Raw genomic sequence first — 25,322 nt, 5'->3', positions numbered from 1 at the left:
ATTAGGAGCGTTTCTCACAGGCATACAATGGAAGGTTTTGCTACATACAAAGTATTCATGTGCAAAGCGCATTTGGTTGCCACATATTACTGACAGAGAACTTTCCCAGTGAATTTTCCCAGTGATTATGCATTACATCATTGTTCTAGCAATTATGCAGACACATCATTATTGCAGTTATGCAGACAAATCATTATTCTAATAATTGTTCAATTTACTACATTAAGCATATCGATGCATGGTTCAGTTGTTGAAAACTTTGCAGCCTGTCATATATTTTTTTTTAGTTAAGCAGTGGATATTATAATGTTTTGTTTGAACACCAATTATATAGCCGATTCTATGGGACAATGATACAACAAGACACAGCGAAATTAAAGACTTTTTAGAAACTCTCTAAAAAGCAGGTGGTTTCCTAGTAAAAAAAAAAAAGAGTGATGTGAGCAACATAAGCTTTAAGGCTTTTTTTTGTGAATTCAAAGACCAGCCACAGACGACAGATCTAATCTCCAAGCTCTTTGGAGCGCAGCATGCCATCTCCTACAGCAGCGTTTCTCAACTTTGGCCGTTTTTAAGATGCATGGACTTCAAGTCCCAGAATTCCCCAACCAGCAGGATGGGGAGTTCTGGGAATTGAAGTCCACACAGCTAAGGTTGAACAAAACACAACTCTAGAACACGTACCCCTTCTTCCTCGCCTACCTCTCCCTCCTTCCCCTTTTCCTCCGCCCGCACCATTCCCACTGCCCCGGGAACCGCCTTCTGACCACCGCGCACAACAACTCCTTTTTCGCATCAGCTCTTCCACCACTCACCAAAAACAAAGAAGCAAACAACCCGGCGTGGCCATGGCCGAAAGCCCGCCAACGCTCACGCCAAAGAAAAACCCTAGAGCGTCGCAAGGAGAGGAAGCGGCGCCAGCATTCGTTCCGTTCTCTCCGTCACTTCCGGAGAGGTCAAAGCGGGATAGGAAAAAGGGGGAAATGAAGAAGAGAAAGGATCAGTCAGCAAGAGAAGTCCGCTGAGTAGGAAGTTTAGGCAGGGGCTGCCCTTGCGGAGAGATACGTGTCAGCGCCTGAAAGAATCCAACATCTATTTCTATTGAGGGCACAATGCCTGGCAAAACAAAAAAATCCCAAACCCAAATATCAGGGCTGTCCCCGCCCTTCTTCCTCCCTCGCTGTCAGTTACTGGAGAAGGCGGTTCGCTGAGCGTAGCGGAATTTTAGGTGTCTTCCTTTCCCACGTTATGGCTGGTTCTTCGGGTCTATCCGTAAGCAAACAACATTAGGGAGAGCGAGAACAGATTTCTCCGCCTAATTCTACCTTTGCCTTCTTGCAAGCGCTTAGGAGTAGCAATAATTAGTAACATACGTAGATATTTCTCTGTGTCTCTTTTGTATCTCTCTTATTACTAGATTTTTATAAAAACTCGAGGCGAATATATTTAATATTCTTGCCTCCTGTGTTCCTCACAACAACAACCCTGAGAGGTGAATTGGGCTGTGGGAGAATTGGCCCAAAGTCCCCCGAGCCAGCTTTCGTACCTAAGGGAAGCCTAGATGAACTCGCAATATCCCCCGTTTCTGGGCCAGCACCTTCACTACTATACCAAACTATTTCTATTAATATCTAGATAAATATTAAATATATAATCTTATATATTTAAGATTAAAGTAAAAGCTGTTGTTTGATTTCTCTATATGGACAATCGAAGAGAAAGCTCATCGCTTGGAAAAATAATTGATTTCTGATAACTCATTTTGATTGGCTGATCTCATACAATATGCTGGACTAAAATGTTAGCTAATTTATGATTCAGTGACTAAACTGATCAAAGACTTGGACTCAGTCACAAAGAAACTAGGACAAAAGATACTATTGAATTGCAGGATAGAATAACATCCTAAGTCAGATTTCATCACAAATGGCTTCTTGAGGGAAACACAATTGCCTGGGTTCATGCAATTTGCTAGGATTAAAAAAAACACTCACTAAATTTTGGCTTAGCACAATGTTAAGAACCAAGTCATTTAATATTTTCAGATAGAAAAAAAGTGTAAATAATGACTTGTTCAACTCAGTTTTGATTCTCACAGACTACGGACACATGCAATTTTCTTGGTAACTTGTGGCAAGTGAAATATGTAATAATATTTTATCTGCCAATAATCACGACTAGTAGATTAAACTATAACAAAATTACTTGCCATAGTTTTTCAATGTACTGAATGGCTGACTGAGGAATTTTCCTAATTCAGCCTTTTCCTTCTGTCTAATTTTCAGTGTTTCTGCACACATAAACTCTAAGCATATGAAAAGGCAAATGTGACATGGAACTTTTCAGCAACTATATTACATCTTTATTATTGTAATACAGCTTGTAAACTCTTCCAATACATATTTGATAGCTGAATATAAAACTGGAAGACTTCCTTGCTTCCTTACTTTTCAGTGTTTACAATGTGTGGCAGAGTATACTTTTAAGAATGTCTGTTGCTTTGTCTGTATATTGAATGTCCCCATTAGCCCAGCTTCTGATAATTATTTCTTGAACCAATGTTAACACATTTTTTTCAGCATCAAAAACTTAGGAATTATGTTCAGATGTAAAGTTTTTCGCTTGGCAGAGATATGTTGGTTTAAATGGGCAAAGAAAAACATTACTTGTGTTCAGCGCTACAAGACTAACCGAAAGAGCACTGGGGAAACACTACTAAGTGCATGTCAGTCCACGGTTAGTACCAGAAAAAAAAAATATTGCAAAAGTCTATGTTAAAGATTTCATTCAATACATCCAAATCTTTGGCCAACAAGTGGGTATATTTAGAATTTTGAGAACCTGTCGTGGGACAGTTTCACAGAATGCCCATTGTGTATTCACAAAAAGTAAACAGGTATTCACAAAATGTATTAGATGGTTAACTGCTGATGAGGATGTTCCATGCCATCCCTTCTTGTCCTCAAGATGCTACATATCACCCCCAACTTACCTTGTCTTTTTCTGGGAAAATGGACACACTTCCTAGCAAAATAATGAGATGGGCCAATCATAGATTTTATTTTCCGAAAATACCTGTATGGTCATATTGGGCTGAGAGGCCTTACTGATAACCCTGTTGGTGGTATTTTGGCAGCTATCTAACTCTTTTAAAATTAAAGGAATGTTTTAAAAATTTTGGGAGGGAAAGAAATTTATAGACACTGATGGACTCATTGATGTGCTTTGGCACCACACTGAAGATCCCAGATACACTGAATTATATTAGCTCAAGATTGCTATAGACCTAATTCCAATCCATAAATGAAAATGTATTTCATAATCTTTATTGAAGAAGGGGATCTTGGTTGGGCTCCAAAAACATATTACTTAACTAAGTGCTTGGACTTTTTTCATGGATTAAAAATAGCTAAAATTGTTTTTTATCCATTGGGGCAAGAAGGACTTGACTGAGGGCATTATTAACTTAGGGGTCAGTAACTAATAGGCTTTAAGCCAAGTATAACCACCTGAGAAGTGCCGCTTGTTCCAAGTTCTACAAATCTTAAGAGAAAGCACTGTGGAGGATAACATCTGAAGTAATGAGCTTAGATCATTTTAAGAAACTGGGATTTTTGGCCACCTCTCTAAGCAAAATATTTTGGCTAGCTCTATAAGCAGAACCATTTTTAAGCTACTGCACAATAAGCAGATAAAAAATAGAGGAGCGACAACTAGTGATTATCCTTTCAAACTGCCTTTGATATGAATTGAATGTACAGGATATGCTGTTACTGATCACTTGCAGTAGGTTATCCATATTCGAAGAAAAGATCCAGCTTCTGTGCTACATTTGTGATTCAGAATAATCTAAAGCATCTTCCGGGGATTGAATCTAAAGTGTTGTGTAGTCCTGGTATATTGGGATATTTCTTTAGCAGCCTGACTCCAAGCTATTTAAGATATGTAGGCTAACGTCAACACATTGACCTGGGCCCAGAAATGATAATGCAGTGCAGTACATAATGGTTATCTCCTAAAAGACCTTCATTTTTTAGGATTTGGGGATCTAATCACCTATTCCTAGTGATTATTGTCTGTCCATTAAGATCAGTAACAGAAGATGTCACCATTCTTTAGGAAATGTTATGTACAGACTCCACCAAACAGTAGTTTAAAATAATAGTATTTTACAAGCCAATATATTCTTCCCACTCAAGAGTCTTATCTTTATCAGTATACAAATATCAAAACCCAAGCAATTCTTCCCTAATCCTGAATTTCCAGGCAGTATGCTAAACTTCAATCCTTGGTTATTTAAAAGATTAAATACTTCTTAACACACTTACTTGCTTTCTCAGTTGAATGTTTCTGATCATCATCTTCTCTTTCAGTGATTAATATTTATATGTATTTATATGTAAGGGTGTAGGTATATACATATGTATGTATGTAACATGTTTATATGTGTGTTATGTATGTGTACCCTTTTGAGAGCAGGGAACAGAATTTCATTTTTAATGTGCGCCAGTGTGCCCACGGTAACAAATGACAATAAAGGTTATCTATCTATCTATCTAGATTATGGAAAAAGAACTGCCCAGTGTTTTGATCTCTGAAATAGGCGGTGCATTTGGTATATTAGAAAGCCATGTAGAGTTTCTGAAGAAGCAGACGTCCTTAATCCTATCCAGGACAGATAGATAACTCAGAGGAATAAACAGAAAATATCACTTTATTCTGGGAATCCTAAACAATAACTTACAGTTATGTAGAGATACGTCCAAAAGTATATTTCAGCAATATTGGATCATTCCACAGGTAAATTGATAATGGATTTTCCCCTCTTCTTCTGCATAAGCATCACATGTTGGCATAGGACCTCCAAGCCGTGTGGCTAGGAGACATGAGGCTGGATGAACAAAGGCATTCCAAACTGGGCACGTAGCCAGTATGTCCTGAGAAGAGCTCAGAGGCTCCTACTACTATTGACCTGTTAACATGGGATGACTGACTAGCTAAACTACATTTCCCATAATCCATCTCTTAAGGAAACAGCACTTAACCCAATAAATGGTAGATATTCTAACATACAGATACATGCTCTCTAGTTAGGGTTACATAGAGCTATACGATTCAGAACAGTGTAGGTATACACATGTATGTATATAGCATGTTTATATGTGTGTTATGTATGTACACTTTTGAGAGCAGGGAACAGAATTTCATTTTTAATGTGCGCCAGTGTGCCCACGGTAAAAAATGACAATAAAGATTATCTATCTATCTATCTATCTAGGTTATGGAAAAAGAACTGCCCAGTGTTTTGATCTCTGAAATAGGCGGTGCATTTGGTATATTAGAAAGCCATGTAGAGTTTCTCAAGAAGCATTTCAATCTCGTCACCATGAAGGAATTGCAGAAAAGCAAAGAAGAATTCCATGAAAAGATCAAATCTGTTTTTGTATTTGAGCGTCGACCAGCCATTGACCAGGAGCTTCTTGAAAGCCTGCCCAACCTAAAGGTGGTTGGAAACTCAGGAGTAGGAGTGAATCATTTGAATCTGAAATTAATTAGTAGCTTTGGAGTTAAAGTGACCAACACTCCACGTGCTGTTTCTGATTCTACTGCGGACATTGGGATGGCATTAATGTTAGCATCCGCCAGAAGATTAGTTGAAGGTAAATAATTTTCTTCTCCAGTTGTTTGGCTAATATTGGGCTTTTCCTATGATTGTTTTAAGCCCACCATCTGTTTCTTCACATACTTATTTTCAACTAGCTGTTTTGAGTAAGCAAGAATTAGAGCTGTAAAAAAGCAACAAATATCATTGTAAAATTGATACTATAACAACACCCATGATTCCTCTATATGATTTTTAGAGATATTACTCAACTCCTGCCACTTAGAATACTTTAATCCAGGGGTAGTCAACCTTGGCTCTTTTATGACTCGTGGACTTCAACTCCAAGAATTCCTGAGCCAGTTTAGCTGGCTCAGGAATTCTTGGAGTTGAAGTCCACGAGTCATAAAAGAGCCAAGGTTGACTACCCCTGCTTTAATCCGATGTGATTCAATCTGAAGCCCTCCAGGCTATCCTTATATGTCCCCTCTGTGAGGGAACTCCTTCCCTAGAAAGTCAGTGGAGAAGCTGGCAGGGAAGATTGCAAGCTGCTGTCAGTTGCTGAGAGGACTCCTTCTTGTCTCTGGGGGCTGGCTGAAAGAGCTGCCTGCTGAGGGGAACTGAACTCCTTTGGCAGGGTGGAGAAATGGAGCTCAGCTCCTGAAAGTCTGAACTCCATTCATGATGTTCCCTTCCAGGTGCGAAGGGGAGCCGAACTCCTTTGGCAGGGTGGAGAAACAGAACTCAGAAAGTCTGGGCTCCACTCCTGCACCCTGCCAAAGGCATTCCTTCCATGTGCGGAAGGGAGCTGAACTCCTTCAATGGGGGTGGAGAAACAAGAGTTCAGATCCTGAAGATATGAACTCCATTCACGCACTCCACCAAAGGTGTTCTTTCCAGGCACAGATGGGAACTGGCATGTGCAGAAATGGGACTTAAATCCTGATGATTTCAAATCTGTTTCTGCACCCCATGGAACTCTGTCAGCCAGCCCCTAGAGATGAGAGGGAGCTGAAATCCAAGCAGGATTTTCAACTCCTGAGTGGAGAGGCAGTGTGGTAAGGAAACAACACAAGGGTGCCTTAGGGGTGGGAGAGGCCCATTGCAGGCCATGCACAAGTGTTTCTCCCCCCAGGGGCTGAAAATCCTGCTTGGATTTCAGCAGGAAGGATTTTTGCCTCCTAAATTCTCCACTCCCCCACCCCCCAAGAGACACCCCATACTCCTTACCTGGGACTCGGCCTACTTAACGACCCACATAATTGCTTAATGACTGCAACCTGTGAATGTAGGGATTGTGGTTGTTGAGCGAAGCAGTCATGTGGGAAATCACTTAACACTTTGCTTAATGACCAATATTCTGGTCCCAATTGTGGTTGTTAAGCGAGGACTATCTGTAGTGGGAGGAAGGGAGAGAGAATGTAGCATCTTTAGAAGAGAGGTATATCCAGTCTGGAAAGCATTCTGTGAATCTTATACGAAAGGATAACATGATTGTTTCAACTCTTCATACTTCGTTTTTTTAATGCTATTAAGATTGGGAGGTTACAAGTATTGTTAAATAATTTTAAAAATGAGTTGAGATTAAGCAATTGCATTCAGTTGTATTTTTGTCTAACATGCATGATTTGTTCTCCAATTTATTTTTTTCTATAACAATGTTCTGCAGAAGTTACTTAGGTAAATATCAACATGTAATATAAGCCAAAATATTTCTGAACACACTCGCCTATTCATCAAGGACTTGCCCCATAACTCCACAAGAACAATTAGATCTGTTTGTCAGTCTTTTTTTCTGCAGAAATGGTACACTTAGAAATCAGGAAGGAGGAGGGATTTCCTCTTTGGCCAAAATCCTAGCAGGCAGACGGATAAATCCCAAATAAGCAGATAATAAGACTAACCGCTGTTGCTTAGGGTCATAGGAAAGAACTAGGAAGCCACAAGAGAGAAAGGGAAGCATAATTTTTATCCCACTAGAACAGATATCTCTCTTAATATTTTTTATTCAATTTCTTTTTTTGTGTTGTAGGTTGTCATCTTGCAATGTCTCCAGATACTACGAATTTTGCTGTTAATTGGCTAGGAGTAGAAGTCAGCAGGGCCACCCTTGGTATCATTGGAATGGGCAACATCGGTTATAAAGTGGCCAAGAGGGCAAAGGCTTTTGACATGAAGATTCTCTATCACAATAGGAATCGGAGGTAAATGTATTTTGAGACATATACTGTAGATGTGATATGGTATAATATAATATGTTGGTATGATATATGATAGGGTACGATATACCAGGGGTCTTCAGACTTGGCCCTTTTATGACTTGTAGACTTCAACTCCCAGAATTCCTCAGCCGGCGTGCCTGGCTGAGGAATTCTGGGAGTTGAAGTCCACAAGTCATAAAAGGGCCAAGTTTGAAGATCCCTGCGATATACTATATATTTTGGGATTTAAATATGAAACTCATTTAGTAGCATTGGAGAGCCTTTAAAAATATTTTCTACTAACTGCCCTTTAGCGGTGATCTTTGGCCAAAAAACTTGACTAGAACTGAAATTATGAATACTATATATATATATATATATATATTTGCAGGAACTTGGCCCAATGAAACATATATTTCCTTAGTGTTATTAGAGTGGCCATAGAAATGCATAAACATTCCAGCAAATTAAATCCAAAGGTTATTAAGCCATTGGATTGAGACTAGTTATGAACATCCCATTCCCCTGAACACCGGCAATTAATAAGGATGTGACATCTGTTGCCAGGTTTGCTTCAGATCTGCTCTGAAGCAGAAGCTAGCAGCATGGCTTCTGAGACATCATCACGTATTCCTCATCTCACATGGCTTTACTCAGATGCCATTTCACCAATAAGTAGCAGCCATGTAATCGTAAACCCTGTAATCCCAAACTATTTTAATTTTGAATTTGTTTCTGGAGAGAATGCTCTTTAGAAGCAAATTTAGGATCTAATTCATCATCAGGTTGATAATAAAAAAGATGTCAGATATATACATAATGCAGCACGCACAAACATGCTTTCTTCAAATCCATGTTTCACCAGTATCATGGAAAATAATCTATATAAGCAACCATTGTGTGGACTTTGAGTTGTTACTAACAACTGGCACATTTAACAAATACTCTGCAGCAGTTATTTTTGGAACAATGAAAAGTTTGTTATGCAAGGCAAGAAGAACCACAGATATTTTCATAGGTTGCACTGAATAGGAAAAACACTGGAGTGGAATGCTGTCTTTAGACCTAAAATAGCAAGCTCCTGAAGAATGGAAAGTATTTCTCATTTATGCTGTTCAGTGATTGTGCCACCCAAATAACTCCACCATGAGAAGCTCTTATAAAAAATTTGTTTTCACATTTATTTCTCCCAGAAAAGAGGAAAAAGAACAAGAGGTTGGTGCCGTGTATTGTAAAAACATTGATGACTTGCTTCAACAGTCTGATTTTGTGATGCTGGTTGTAAATTTGACATCAGAGACTCACAATCTCATAGGAAAGAGAGAGCTAGAACTGATGAAACCCACAGCTACACTCATCAATATCTGCAGAGGTAGGATGCAACGCTATCCAAATCTACATTTCTGTTGTTTAAACCGTCAGTGGTTTCAAAAACACTCTTGGCGGATCTGTAATCTGAGCTTTTTCTTGATTATTTCTTGACAAAATTTCAGTCAAGCAAAATATGTTAGATTAAAATTTAGAAGGACAAACGACTCTTGGTGTCAATCAAATTGAACTGCTTCTTGTTAAAGTAATAAGACTATACTTCTTAACACAACTTATTCTTTCCAGATCAAAAATATCAAAGAGGTAAAGATATATTTCGGTTTGGAGAAGATGGATAGATTATATTCAGAATAAATATGGAACTGAAAAGTTCCATTTGGTGTTTGAGTAAATTTTACAGTATTGTTATTGTGAATATTTTATTATATTTTATTATATTTTTATTATATTTTATTATATTGATATTATTATTATTATTATTTTGAGCAGTAATTTTGTTTAATAATTAAGTTGATTATTTGTTTATTGTGTTTAATTTTAAATTATCTAAATTTATTTTAAAAGGGAGTTAAAGTGTGTTATAGATTTGGTTACATAATTAGTTGGATAATGTTACTTAGATTATGATTAATATATTTGTAACCCTGTGAACAGCTCTGGGAAGTGGGGTTATGGGTGTTTTGGGGGGGGCAAGGGGGTTTATTTTGTAAATGTTATAAAACTTTTAATAAAATAAAAAAATAAAAAAAATATCAAAGAGGTAACAAATTTATTAAGCGATGCAATAGGTCACCTAGTCATTTCATGATTTTTTTAAAGTAGGATTTTGTGAATAAACATTGAAATGAGAGCATTTGCTGCAGTATTTTTTTCTATGGACGTTAGAGAAATCTGACAAATGAAGCGATAGGATCCACAGTATAGCTTTTGTTGCTGTTCAGAACTACTAATCTATTATATAAAAAATGAACAATGCTGTATAATTGTAATTTATTGTTAGTAGAGAATTAATTATATCTTAAGCACTAGTATAGTAAAATAATACGGAAATCATTATTTGGCTCCCCTCTACATGCTGTTGAGGATTGCTTTTGTAAGTCTTTTACAATCAGTTCTTGAGCAATTTACAATCATGGATTTGGACAGATTTTGTGGAATATAATTAAAATATTTATTTTAAGGTGTTGCAGTACTAAGTATTTTTTATTGGAAATAAATTCTACTGAGCAAATTTATTTAAGTCCAAGTGCCTGGGTACAGAATTCACCTATATATCTCATAACAAGAAGCATCCATTCACTTTAATGTTTCTTTGTTATATCTGTGTCATCCCCAAATCCCCTTTCTCTTAGGTGCAGTTATTGACCATGATGCATTGGTAGAAGCTCTCCAAAATAAGGTTATTAAGGCTGCAGCTCTGGATGTGACCTATCCTGAGCCATTGCCAAGGTAAAATAATACAATACTCATAGATCAGGGTAAAAGGACAATAAATCCGGCATGAAATAAATAATGATGATATTGTATAGATTCAGAAGATCATTCTTAATATAGGAGTTCCTATGTTGGCCCAATTTGCTATCTTTGCCACCCATTCATTTTCTTTGTGTTATGGAAAAGGAAGAGGAGAATTAATTGTAATCAGACATCTTTAGAGCTGGAATGGCAAACTTTACCAAAACCCCATAACTTTGTAGTACTGTAATCTGTTAAGGACTGCAAATCTGAATGGCTGAATCTAAAACAAAGTCAGAGCCAATGGTACGCCAAGCTATGTCATGTTTTTCCACCTCTCTTTTTTTCCCTTCCCCGGAGGTTGTTTACAAAGTTTATGAAATTATGACAAGAGTGAGTGGCTTTCCCACTGATCTCTGCAGTTGTCTCACCATTGGTTTAGAGTTTTTCATAATTTGTAATTTTCTTTAGACGGACTGAAATCCAAACTTTTAATTTAAACAAACTAGAAACCTACAAGGAATTGGTAGGATGGAAAATAAATTAGAAGCAAGTCTACACACTAGAGCAGTGGTGGCGAACCTATGGCACAGGTGCCAGAGGCGGCACTCGGAGCCCTCTTTGTGGGCACACGTTCCGTTGCCCCAGCCTCGCCTCCCCCCACGACCCCATCCTCTCCAGCAGCCCCCCTGAAGGAGACTCGCCCTCGAGCATGGCCCACACGGAGCAGCGCAGCCAAGGACATGGCAGCCAGGCAGTGTAGACAAGACTTTGCCCTCACACCCCATCATGCAGTTGATGCTGCAGGGCGCGGGCAGAGGGTGTGGCTGCCGTAGCGTTGCTGGGCTGCCTGGGCGATCTGTGGCGGGCCCTGGAGGCGGTGAGTGGTCCTGTGGACAGGTGGGGTAGGGGATGGGGGGGCAGAACGGGGGCGGGCAGGGGGGGTGGAGCGGGAGCAGGCCAGTTTTTGGGCACGGTCTCTAAAAGGTTCGCCATCACTGCACTAGAGGGTTTTCTGTATAATAATCTATTTATAGTCAGACTAGGACAGCCAATTTGTCCTTTATCCTTATCATACAGAAAAAAAAAAATATTTCCAACTCTTACTCTAAAATTAAAAATAGTCTGCATTGTTTTTATAATCCTATATCGTCAAATCCCAAAATCAAAATTATATTCCTCTAAGTTTCTCACAAAAATTCCATAAGTGGCTTCATCAACAACTCATCACTGTCTTCTAAAATAAACCAGATATCCCTTCATTTCCTACTCAACCCATTTTCTATACAGTCACGTCTAAATTTTCAGCTCTTCTTATTAATCAGCAAAGATCCACTTAAAAAAATAGCAAAAAACACCTAATAGTTTAAATATATGCCACCCTTTTCCTTTTATTCTATACAGATTGAGATTTTGGAAATGAACTGAGGAAACCTGGATATAAATTCCCATTCAGTTATTGACCCCAGTAGACAACTTTGGGCCAGTTTCTTTCCCAACTTAACTAATTTCATAGGGTTATTGTCATATGGATAAAATTATATGATACATTCAGGTTTGCCTTGAGTTGTCAAAAAAGTGGGATATAAGTGCCATAAATAAACTAAGTTCTGAGAAGGGGTCTATTTGGAGTACACAAAACACATTTTAGAGGTTTTATCTTTTAAAAAATTGAATGATCACATTTCATTCTTTAATCATCCCAATGATGTCTATGAGAATGATTCCCATTCTCTTTGGCAATACCAGGAGTAACACTAGAGGAAGAGCTATTGAAATAGCCTAGCAGCAAGTAATGGCTGTTTGCAGGATGTGCCTCTTGGATAGTATGGATACTACCCTACAGAAAGGTTTCCAGAGTAGAAACTGGGCAGCAGAAGTTAATATCCTTTTTGTTGGTTTCAGTCTAGCTCAGGCATGTCAAACTGCCAGCCCATGGGCCGGATGTGTCATGCCGAAACCGCGCCCATCCCATTGCTGGCAATGGAGAAAAAGTTCCGATTCATCGTGTGACGTCACGAGTTTGACATGCCTGGTCTAGCTGTTGTTTTCCAAATCATTTGCTGCAACTGCAGTGTGCTGCAGCTGCCAAAAAAGCCAACGGAGTGCTAGGTTGCATTAACTGAGGGATAGAATCAAGATCACGTGAAGTATTAATACCACTTTACAATGCCTTGGTAAGGCCACACTTGGAATACTACATCCAGATTTGGTCACCACGATGTAAAAAGGATGTTGACTCTAGAAAGAGTGCAGAGAAGAGCAACAAAGATGATTAGGGGACTGGAGGCTAAAACATACAAGGAACGGTTGCTGGAATTGGGTCTGTCTAGTAGTTTAATGAAGAGAAGGACGAGGGGGGACATGATAGCAGTGTTCCACTATCTCAGGGGCTACCACAAAGAAGAGGGAGTCAAGCTATTCTCCAAAGCACCTGAAGGCAAGACAAGAAGCAACGGATGAAAACTAACCAAAGAGAGAAGCAACCTAGAACTAAGGAGAAACTTCCTGACAGTTAGAACAATTAATTAGTGGAACAACCTGCCTCCAGAACCTGTGAATGCTCCAACACTGAAGGCTTTTAAGAAGAGACTGGATAGCCATTTGTCTGAAATGGTATAGGGTTTCCTACCTGAGCAGGGGGTTGGACTAGATGACTTCCAAGGTCCCTTCCAACTTTATTATTATTATTATTGTTGTTGTTGTTGTTGTTATTGACCATCACACAGTCAGCCAGATGTTCAGACTGGATTTGGCATTTTTGTCTACCTATCAAGTTTTTACCAAGGACCTGGGACAGGCAGATGTGGATGTTTGATGGTATTACATATATCGTCGCAGGATGGAAGCAGTTCCCAGCAAGGCCGCCTTTTGCAATTGACTAATGGCGAATTTGTTAATAATATTTAGACTTGGCGAGTCTAAATTATCTTATCCTGCTTTCTCTGCAGAGATCACTTGCTATTGCAGATGAAGAACGTCATCATAACACCCCACATTGGCACTGCTACAGACCAAGCCCTGCTCATGATGACAGAAGAAGCAGTAGAAAATATCCTGGCAGTTCTCAATGATCTTCCCATTCCTAGTGAAGTGATCTCCAAATGACTTGATGGAGAACATACCAAAAAAATCCATTACTTATCAAGAACAGGAGATTAACTTCTGAGAAATATGACAAATAGCCAGACAACATATTCCTATCAGTTTCAAAATGTGTGACTGATTATATTTTATAATTAAATTAATTCTATACGCCGCCCAGAGTCACTTCAAAACAAGATAGGTGGCAAATAAATTTAATAAATAAATAATTAAAATCCCATTGAAAAAAAGTTTATTCTGAGGCTTTTGATCATGATGGATACTTTCATCCCTTTATCTCTAGCAAACAGATACACAGGCTTTGTAAAATGATAACAACAAATTCAGAAGAGCTAAGGCTTAGGGCTCTGTTAAAACATCACATCAAGGTTCAACCTCAAACAACGTAAAAAACTTGAATAATTCCAGCATAGTAATATTTATTATTTGAGGTTATAGTTTTCATGTTTGAAATGATCTTTCTCCTGCATTCCTCACCTGCAGATAATTGTTGCCCTCTTTTGACAATTACATGAAGAAGAGTGCACAAACCAAATATAGCAAAGCATACTGGCTTGCACATTTTGTTTGCTAGGCGAGATGAGATTGCTTAGCTGTTAAATTTTATTCAACCACATTTTTTGAACAAAATTTTGACTTGAGTTCACACAACCCATTAACCCATATACATATTATTAATTAGTTGCTATGGTTGAATTGACACAAAACCAAGCAAAACATAATATTGCCAAGCCGTACATGAATCAAGACATAGTTTTCTGATCTTGACTAGAAAATTGTGACTGCTGAAGCTTTCAAATTTTTCATGGCATTCAAAAGTTGAATCCATTAATGATATAATAGATTGTATAATGGTATTTTAAAAGGCTCAAAGAACAAATTGTTCTGAACAACCTTGCTTTTTATGTTTTTTAATGGAACAAACAAAATTTAAGACAAAATTTAGAAATAAGGAACAGGAACAAAAAAAATGTTTATATTGCTGACGGAGAGAAAGAGGTACAAAGCACTTTAAACTTTACAAATGCAACATTTGTAAAGATAAAAGCAATTTGTTTACAAAATAATATAGTTAAGATAGGTGATCAGACTTTAAACATTTCACAGTAATTATATAAACCTTCAAAGCCCTTTGTGGCTGTGTTAATTTTCAATCAAAGCAAAAGTCCATACCTTTACATTATGCAAAGGAAAATGTACTTTTAGGATGTACTAAAAGGGATGCTTAATTATTGATTATTTTTCTTCTATTTTTAATTTAATTCATGTAATTTTCCAAAATCAGCACTATAGCTTCTAATAAAAATGTAATATTTTCAGATAGGATCTTTATTTTCAAACTATTCTGATCTACAAAGAGACTTGAATGATAACTTAGAAAATTCATGCAATAATTAGGAAGTAAAAAAAAGTAATAGTATTTTTGCTCTTTGTCTGTACCTACATAATTTCTTTAACATAATGAAATTAAAAAACAATAAAAATGCATTGTCGTTCTGATGGACTTAGCATTTGGTTATTTTTTTAAAAAAAAACATGGTATAAGCCCACCAAATTTACAAACTACTTGTAATTTATTAATAGAAAATTAAGTAGACACATTCAACTGAAATACAAAGACTGAAATATGATCAAGAACATAATCCAGCTGCATTTGGTTATGAGAATAGTTTAACAAATAACTTATTAAGTTACAGCTTGATTCAAAGTTCCCCATTAAACTTTGCCCTTTTCTTATGAAGGATCTCTTTGTACTGTAGCTTGAATTATTACCGGTGTATAGAATCTGGGTAATTTAGAATGCTCAAAACATTCACAGAATGATCATTTGAATTTTAAGAGACTTACAGATTCAGAAAAAAAAATGCTTTTCTTGATATGCTGGTACTCTACCATTTTTTAATATTTGTTTAAAATACCAGTTATCTGACTTTTCCATTTGTTTCCATTTGTTTGTTTGTTCCATTGTATAAGTAATTTCAGCTGAAAGTACTCTTGAAGGTTAGGATAAATACGTTGTTTTCTCTTACATTCTAGTTTAAATAGCTATTTTCTGGTTAAGACAACGCTCCCAAAATAGAAATAACCAATAGAAAAATTATGAGAGGTGATTGCCAATAATTAAGAATTTCACTAAAGAGAAATACTCAGTTTAGATCAGTGGTTCTCAACCTTTTTAATGCTGCGACCCCAACCGGTCGTAAGTCGAGGACTAAACCGGTCGTAAGTCGAGGACTGAACCGGTCGTAAGTCGAGGACTACCCAACCGGTCGTAAGTCGAGGACTTTCCCTGCCCGGGAGCGCCGTGCATGCGTGGTTCCGCCCCCTGTGCCGGCCGAGGCATAGCTGGCAAGCGGCAGAGACGGAGCAGGCCGACCACCAGCTGGCCCAGCCCAAGGGAGGTAAGGCACCTGCCGGAAAAGGGGAAAAAAATGGCGGACAAAAAAATGGCGGACAGCCTTGCTTGGCAGCCCCCATGAAATGGTCGATCGACCCCAAATGGGGTCCTGACCCACAGGTTGATAACCACTGGTTTAGATAAATAGGACAATAAAGTCTCAAACTAGGATCTCTCTCTTCAAATCCTTCTTCATCAGTACAAGCTTCTTGGATGAGTTTAGCCAGTCCCCATTTGAGAGGTAAATTAGTTGTCAACATAAAACAGAGGGGGAAAACTCTTTACAGTAAATTCCAAAGTCCTCCACTGTTGTCTTCTTTGGAAATCTGGAAATTGTACTTTGAAACAAGTAACGATTCAGAAGCAAGCTAAGCTGGATTGTTTTCTGCAATGGCTGATACTTTTAGCAAGGTAATTTATATCTGCTGAGGTGGGAAAGGAGGAACAGGAGGAACGAAAAGTGCCATTGATCATCATTGGCAAACTTGTACTTTGAATCAAGTGAAATGGAGAGAGAATTGCGGAGCTTTGAGGAAAAAAAGGGGGCAACTTTAAGTACTATATCTGCAGCAGTACATCAGCAATTTTTTCCTACCTGTCATTTGCATGTGTATTTTTGTACAATCTGTTAATTTCAATGAATGGGAACAAGTAAATGTCTCCCTCTTCAAATCAGTAAAAATAGATCATCAGTTTTAATGGTGACATCTCTCAAAAAACTGTTAAAGGTTAAACTGTTATTATCAATAAGCTTTTCTAAGATCAGTCCATTAATAACTGTATACTGTTGTTACAGAAGTATGTGTTATAAAGGTAATACCTATTTGTTTTGTTTAAGTAGATTGTGGAAGAACAGGAGCTACCATATACATTAATAAACGTCATTGGCGGTCCAGATGGAGTTTATGAAGACCACGTAGAGTTTCTGGAAAAACATCTTAAACTTGTCACCATGCAGGAATATCTGAAAAACAAGCAAGTGCTTAGTGAAAAAATCCAAGCAATATTTATGTGGGCCCATAAACCTGAGGCTACCAGGGATCTTTTAGAAGACCTACCTAATTTAAAAGTGATTGCAGTCTCTGGTGTAGGAATAGACCACCTTGATTTAAAACTGATCTTCAGCTTTGGTATAAAAGTAACTAATACACCTTTTGAAGTGACCAATGCAACAGCAGATATAGGGATGGCTTTAATGCTGGCTTCTGCTAGAAGGATTGTGGAAGGTACAATTTAATTTTTGATAACTCAATGATAATATGTTGAAAGGGGAGAGACTGAGGGGTCCTTGATGCTCTCGGAGCTTGGTTGATTTCTTGCAGACATTTCATTACCCCAAAGTAGGTAACATCCTCAGTGCACTGATGATGTTACCCAGTTTGGGTAATGAAACGTCTGCAAGAAAACAAACTCAGAATGCGCCAAGGATTCCTCATTTCAATTCTGAGCAACAAATATTCTGCTTTATTGGGGGGGGGGGGGAGAGGGACTGTTTAAATCTTTTATGTTTCACCTTGCTAATTATGTAATTAAGTTGCAGATAGAATTCACCATTTGTAAAACATAAAGTGAGGGGAATCCTCATTCAATAATTATGCAGAAAAAATAGGTCTGGGGTAGAGGGTAATTGATTTTCATGGGTTCATATTGTTTTTTAAAATGCTCCTTTGTAGATATAATGTAACCAAGTATTTTGCCATTGTCTCATCGCAGAAAATTTTAAATTTTCCAGTTTAGTCTACATCTCTGAAATGTTCTCATGTTTCCCATCCAGGAGCTAGCAAGGTTTGCCTCTGTTTAGGGATTATGTGGTGGTTTGTCAAGAAGTAGCAACCGGCTGAACTTATGAACTATGAGATAATGGATTTTTTTCCCAAAGTAGTTCATTAACTCCCTACCCCAGACCTATTTCTTCTGCATAATTATTGAATGAGGATTCCCCTCGCTTTATGTTTTACAAGTGGTGACTTCTATCTGCAACTTAATTACATAATTAGCAAGGTGCTCCACATGCCTGGAGAATCACTGGTTAGAGCAGTAAAGGCCTGGACAAATTTTTTCTTTATGACAAAGGTAGATTACAAGTCACCTCTGATTTTACAAAATTTTTTTGCCACAGTTATTAAGTGAATTACTGCAGTTTTAAGTCATAGGATAATTAAGCAAATCCAGTTTTCCGCATTGACTTTGTTTTTCGGAAGCTGGCTGGGAAGGTCACAAATAGTGTGACAAGATCGCATGACCCCAGCACATCGCAACCATTAAAATACAGGCTGGTTGCCAAAAACCCCAATTTTAGTCATTTCGTCATTGTAGCTTATTGAAGCCTTTTCAAGGTTTCAAACTGAGACCAATTTTGATCACATGACTGTAGAGATGCTGTGATGGTCGTACATGTGAGGACTGATCGTAAATCACTTTTTCCAGTGTCATCGTAACTTCAAACGGTTGCTAAACAAATGGTTGTAAGTGGAGGACTACCTGTAAGACCAGTCTTGAAAATTGTTGGAAAGAAAATTACCTAAATCTCTACCATCATTGAGTTAGAGAATCACTGTCAGTCAACATTATTCAGGGGTCTTCAAACTTGGCCTTTTTATGACTTGGGGACTTCAACTTCCAGAATTCCTCAGCCAGGCACACTGGCTGAGGAATTCTGGGAGTTGAAGTCCACAAGTCATAAAAGGGCCAAGTTTGAAGACCCCTGTTATACATGTATGTGGCATTTTAGCATCCTCAAAACAGGAACATTTCTTTCAAGTTGAATTCAGCTTCTGGTCATGACCTATACAGGAAGTCCTTGATTTACAACAGTTCATTTAGTTACAAGGGCACTGAAAAAGTGACTTATGACCATTTTTCACACTTATGGCCATGGTGGCATCCCCATGGTCATGTCATCAAAATTTGGTTACTTGGCAACTAGCCTGTATTTATGATGGTTGCAGTGTCCCCAGGGTCATGCAATCAGCTTTTGTGACCTTCTGGCAAGCAAAGTCAATGGGGAAGCCAGATTTACTTAACAACCATGTTACTAACTTGTTATTTAACCATGTTACTTAACAACTGCTATGATTCACTTAACAACTGTTACAAGAAAGGTTGTAAAGTGGGGCAAAACTCACTTAACAAATGTTTCACTTAGCAACATTAATGTTGGGCTCAGTTGCGATAGTGACTCAAGCACTATCTGTATTTTCCATGTCACCTATAAGGAAGATGTTGCTTCTGCTTTCTTCCATAATGTTCTTTTTTTCCTACTTCCCAATCCAGTTTAAAGATTTGCTATTGCCCAGGCAACTCCCATCATAGCTTCCAAACCCAGCACAGTTAAATTTGACAATAGTGACATCATAGACTGGTTTTAATGCCATAATGCAATTCTAGAATATAAAAACAAGGAGCGTGTTCTGAGCAACCACTTACTAATGGCTTCAGTAATGAATCTCCGTACATCGTAACTAGGATTGTGAAGAAAGATTTCTAGGTTTCCTTCAAAAGGCAGTTGAGACCTTGCTACAAATACCAGTAGCAGGAAGTGGTGTGGCACCCGCCCACTGTTCAGAATCCATAAGGTCAACATGGTTTGTCACAAAAGAGTGAGACCTGCACTATTGATTATTGACTGATTTCGTACTACCACAATCCACTTCTTTTTGGTTTATTTTTAAACGTCTAGGTTATCAGATTGCAGTTTCCCCTGACACTAACTATTTTAATGTCAACTGGTTGGGACAAGAAATAACTGGTTCAACTCTAGGAATCATTGGAATGGGCAGGATTGGTTACAAGGTGGCCCAAAGAGCTAAAGCTTTTGAGATGAAAATTCTTTATCATAACAGAAACCAAAGGTAACCAGCTCTCGGATTAGATCATATTTACATTATTTTTTTACTTTTTTATTTTTACCTTTCTCTTATGCTCACCATGAATAACTCCATTTGTCTCCCATTGCAGAGAGTACAACAGTATTTTTCCTAATCTTTCATAAATGTATATTTTAGATCAATGATGGCGAACCTTTTAGAGACCGAGTGCCCAAATTGCAACCCAAAACCCACTTATACATCGTCGGGTGCCATGTGGGTGTGGCCCATTGTGTGGGTGTGGCCCATTGAGTGGGTGTGGCCCATTGAGTGGGCGTGGCTGCTGTGGTAACACCACACTGGGTGGGACTAAAAAGTTCAATCAATCAATTCCAACTTTGCAAGATCTCTTTTTTTCCCGCGAGAAGTTGAAATTGACTGATTGATTGAACCTGGTTTTTTTGTACATGGCGGTGGAGGCCTAAAGCGAAAAGGTTTTATAAAACCCAGCTGAAGGCCTAGGACTGGGGCGACAGCGCGTGTGCCCACAGAAAGGGCTCTGAGTGCCGCCTCTGGCACCCGTGCCACAGGTTTGCCACCACTGTTTTAGATCCATAAACAAATATTGTCCGGGAAGGTATGCCTGCATCAGCCGAAGAGACCAGTAGGAGCTAGACCAGGGAATCTCCAAACTTGGCAACTTTAAGACTTGTGGACTTCAGCATGGCTGGCTGAGGAATTCTGGGAGTTGAAGTCCACAAGTCTTAAAGTTGCCAAGTTTGGAGAGCCCTGACCGAGACAAATTCCAGATCTGCTTCATTTTCACTATACTTTGCCAATGAAACAATATATATTGTACATATATCAAGACCTGTGTTGGGAAAAGATAGAAAAAAAAATTTCAACATTGAATCAGGTTAATATGAACCTAAGTTGCATTGGCACTGGTATGAGAATGGGAGATATTCTTTAGGAATGGTTAGAATGAGGCATCTTTGTAATGGGTTAGAGGCCTTGTGGATGTACCAATGTGTTCAGATTGCCTTTGTGACTAGTTCTGTGGAGGTATGAAACATCAGTGGAAATATTGCTAGCATTAACAATTAGAGCTAAATGATTATGTCCTGCAGAAATGAGGCAGATGAGCAGGCTGTTGGTGCAGTTTATTGCCAGAAGATGGAAGATTTACTTCAACAAGCTGACTTTGTGATGTTGACTGTGAATCTGACCCCTCAGACATGCAAGTTGATTGGGAGAAAGGAACTAGAACTCATGAAGCCCACTGCCACTCTTGTCAACATCTGTAGAGGTAGTATAATGATTTCAAACTCATTATAGCCACATTTTCCTTGAATACGATGAAATGAAAATCATTTATGACACGAGGGAAAGTAAGAAATTACAAATAAAATTCTGTCAGGAAAATTTAAGGTAGTCTATAACTCATCTGCGTCATCTCTCAATTAAAGAGCTTGAGATATTGTAATGTTTTCAAATACCCATACTGGATTAAACGTATTCTTCCCAGTTCACGATGCCCCATCCCATTTTTTAGAATTCCTGACTAACATTTCCCTAGCTGCATATCTCCTTACTGCTCTAAGGAACGGCCTCCTGAAATACCATTTTCTTCCTTAGATGGCCATTATCCATTTTACATTAGGATTATTTTTTCTCACTACTGCTCTTGTGCTTCTGATCTTCAGTTATGAAAAAGTCATCTCCAGAGGTACAAACATACACGGGACATGGTGAATAAGTGACTATTTTCAGTTAACTAATCAGCAGAGATATTGAAATATTTGCTTTAATTTGTAAATGTTAGTCATTATCTAAAACATCTCCTTGAAATAATAGTCAACCTGAGGACTACAAATATTAATAAAAGACTCAAATATACACATGCAACAGACATGTAACAGTAAAACATTTCCTTTATCATTTTTCTAAAATAACCACTCTTGTATTCCTTTCCCCTAGGTGGAATTATGCTTGCTTTCACCTTTCCGTTCAAAATTTTCTGAAATATCAAATATTTTTTAAATTCCCAACTCCTTAACCATTCCTTTCCTGCCAAGAAAATTATGTTTTGACAGTAAGAACCTGTTGGCAGCAGCATATTATTCATGTTCTTCACTATAATATGGAGTTGCTAATTATTTTAATTGCCCTTTTCACATATTTTCCAAATATACAATATTTGTGTGATATAGTGTGTTTAGCAAAATGGAATTCAATGTTTTGATCAAGGTTGCTTCGTAGAGTTGTATGAAGTCATAAAAGGATTTCTCCACTAAGAATTTTCCTTTTTCTCAACAACTTCAAACTGAGTTATTGTATATATTAACTGATTAATTCTTGTAACCCAAAATCCCTTTTCTGATAGGACTGCATTAGCTCAGACTCCATTTATTCAAAATTCTCCTCATTAAAATATAAGGAATTTTTTTCTTTGTTCCAATATGGTTGTTGCCAGAAATGTCAACCTGTTAGTGTGAAAGGAGTGTGTCACATTTCACAATGATTTACTGCTCTCATTCAGAGTCTCCCGTTTTAGTTTGGTAAGTAGTATGTCTTGATAGAGATAGTAAAACAATTTGTTCTCTTGTTTGCTTTAAATTCAGGTCAAGTGATTGATCAAGATGCACTGCTGAAGGCCCTCCAAATGAAAACAATTAAGGCTGCAGCTTTGGATGTAACGTATCCAGAGCCACTACCAAGGTAAAAAAAATCATGCATCTAGTATTAATATGTCAGTGTGAATTTTGGAGCTCTACTTATTCCTTCATTTTAAGTATTCTATCCCAAAATACATTCAGGCTCATCTCTGATTCATCTAGAATGCAGGATTATTTAAGATAAGATAGTTGGCTATTCATGCCAAAGAAAGCAAATGTTCTCTATTAATCAATAGGGTTATATTTGACCAAATAGTATATTATTTTATTGATTGATGTGCATTGTCGGCTCTTGGAGACAACATGGATAGATTTTCTCCATGAATATTATGTGATACAGTGAGTTGATTTAAGTTCTCCAAATATGAAATTAATCTGCAACAGGAATGTAGCATAATTTTTAGCCAAGACAAATCGACAACAATTATGGGATTAACTCAGCAGAAGCTGTTCACTAAGCTTTGAATTCAAGCTCAAAGAATCATAGAGTTGAAAGGGAACATATATATATGTAGGTAATCAAGTTCAATTCCCTGCTTAGTGTAAAAATTCAAACACTCAAACCAATCAATATTGTGGGGAAAACGATAAGTATGCACACAGATAAAGAACTGCATTTAGATTTATAAGTATTTAAACATGAAAATTAATTCTGTTATTAATGCATAATTTCCCTAGTCATACTGAAAAGTTGGTTTTAAATGTTCCAAGGCAAATGATATATGCCCCCAGAAGAAAGACTTACAAATGCTTAGGACACTAGTTTTCCCTTCTGTGAAGGAGCAACTCAAAACAACCTAAGGATCTTAGAAGGACTGATTAGTCTTGCTGGCCACAGGAAAGCACAGGGAACTGAAATTGAAATAGCAGAGAGAGTAAAACTCAAATGCTAAAGATTAGTTGTTTATTTTTATATGGTTATGTTTGCTTTGCATTCAGTAGTTCAAGGCAGTGTAGCTTCCTTCATATTTTTCCCACAGCCATCACTCTACAGTATGAGAAGACTGGGCTAAAAATGATCAGCTCCCCCTGGTTCAGGATAGACTGCCTTTTTCAAGTCATACCCGGTTAGTTAGCTAAGCTTAGTCTTCTCAGTAGTTAAGCTTGATGTACATATATTATACACAGTACTGTATCCACTTAACTGGGTGAATGTGTTGTGAGGACATTAAAAAAGGGTCAACTGATGCATTCAATTAGCCATGAAAGGATTAGATTTATCCCTGTCCAAATCTATGTCCCAGTTCTTCACAATCAGTTGTGTTGTGTGGGAACATCTAAACTGAATCCACTGATAAATGTTTCAATCCACTTCAGAATTCCCAATGCTTGCAGTGCAGAACACATTTCTGCAAGATGGTTTAGCTGCATATTATGTTGCTTGCCAATACTCTCCTATGAATTGGCTTATGGGATAATAAACACTCCTAAGGAAAAATGGACAGAGTCCATGTATTTCCCATTACTGTGCTTGTGTGCTAACAGAAGCAGCAGTGAGGAGATGCTTGAATTAAGAACTGCAGAATATTAATGATCTGATTCTACTTTCTGAAAACTTTGCAGTACCAAAATATATAAATGCCTATATTCAGTTCAGTTCCATAAGCGTGACACATCATTATATTTTCAAGTTTAAAAGAAACAGACAACTTTTCTCTTTTTTCCTTCAGAGATCATGCTTTATTGCATTTAAAGAATGTCATCATAACACCCCATGTTGGATCTGCAACTTCACAAGCCCGCCGCCATATGATGAAAAGTATGGTTGAAAATATTCTGGCTGCTGTAAATGGCCTCCCGGTCCCTCATGAAGTCCATGAGTAACACGTACCTTGTTGGGATAAAGTATTCTATATTTGTCTTTAAATGTTTATACCAGGGTTCTCCAAAGTTGGCAACTTTAAGCCTTGTAGAATTTAACTCCCAGAATTCCTCAGCCAGTCATGCTGCCTGAGGAATTCTGGGAGTTGAAGTCTACAAGGCTTAAAGTTGCCAACTTTGGAAATTCCTAGTTTATACCAAAGTAATGAATTTGATTTTTATCTGTTTGACAATGGATCTCCATTTAGCTTCCTTGGAAAAAAAATTCATGCTTTGAGGTATGTTTTGTTCATTTATGTTGTTCTGCTTTCTCTTTATTAAATGGAATGGAAAACAAACTTGAAAAATAGATATTTTTACTTTATTATTTTTTTATTATGGCATCTCTTTCCAGTTAAAATGCATTGGATGAGTGTCCCAATGGTATGATACAGTATTTGAAGGGCTTGTTGTCAAATAAGGATTACTGTTATAGGTATTTGAGATATTTCTCCAAATATCATCTGTGGGATAGGCTGTTATGTTGAAAATAGCAGCTGACTTAATGAAGATTAAATTTCATTAAAATTAACAGGGCTTATTCCCAAATACTGTAAATATTTCAGATATGAAATAAGGCTATTATATATGCATAAATATATATTCTAATGGAAAAACTTTGAGATAATTGATGTGTTTAGGAGTGCATATACCATACTTGTGAGATTTGGGAACATATGGTTTAAGCTATCCTACATGTTCAATTTTTGTAGTGTCTATCAATGCAAATACTCTAGGTTACTGAAGAACTCTTGGATTTTTAATCCTGTAAAATATTATTGAGGTGAAATTTACAAGTTCATAGTAGAGCAGTAACTCTCAGATGTGGCTGGAATTATAGATTATGGGAGCTGCTATTTTTTTTAGTTTGGGCAATAGGAAAATATG

The 25,322-nt window shown here is 37.6% G+C and overlaps 3 protein-coding genes across 3 annotated transcripts in view; 2 read left to right on the top strand and 1 right to left on the bottom strand.

Moving 5' to 3' along the window:
- TXNL4A (thioredoxin like 4A) overlaps nt 1-900 on the bottom strand; it is a 10,898-nt gene extending 9,998 nt beyond the window's left edge. Inside the window, exon 1 of the mRNA XM_015826859.1 lies at nt 816-900. The gene's annotated coding sequence lies outside the window, so the exon portion shown is untranslated. The remainder of the gene's footprint in view (nt 1-815) is intronic.
- A 4,381-nt stretch (nt 901-5,281) lies between these two features.
- LOC107297594 (probable 2-ketogluconate reductase) lies at nt 5,282-13,817 on the top strand. Its single transcript, XM_029286352.1, has 5 exons — nt 5,282-5,660; nt 7,635-7,806; nt 8,997-9,175; nt 10,485-10,581; nt 13,539-13,817. Exons 1-5 carry the CDS (start codon nt 5,282-5,284, stop codon nt 13,693-13,695), a joined length of 984 nt encoding a protein of 327 aa, XP_029142185.1. The 3' UTR covers nt 13,696-13,817.
- A 2,663-nt stretch (nt 13,818-16,480) lies between these two features.
- Nucleotides 16,481-24,398, top strand: LOC107297583 (probable 2-ketogluconate reductase). The gene is made up of 6 exons (XM_015826947.1): nt 16,481-16,501; nt 16,932-17,316; nt 19,770-19,941; nt 21,027-21,205; nt 22,521-22,617; nt 24,245-24,398. Exons 1-6 carry the CDS (start codon nt 16,481-16,483, stop codon nt 24,396-24,398), a joined length of 1,008 nt encoding a protein of 335 aa, XP_015682433.1.
- The last annotated feature ends 924 nt before the right edge of the window (nt 24,399-25,322 follow it).

This window comes from Protobothrops mucrosquamatus, unplaced genomic scaffold (genome assembly GCF_001527695.2).
Source record: "Protobothrops mucrosquamatus isolate PMUCROS unplaced genomic scaffold, P.Mucros_1.0 scaffold_212, whole genome shotgun sequence".
Taxonomy (NCBI): Eukaryota; Metazoa; Chordata; class Lepidosauria; order Squamata; family Viperidae; genus Protobothrops; species Protobothrops mucrosquamatus.
Note: the sequence above shows the minus strand (reverse complement) of the source record. Positions and strands in the feature narration are given on the sequence as shown.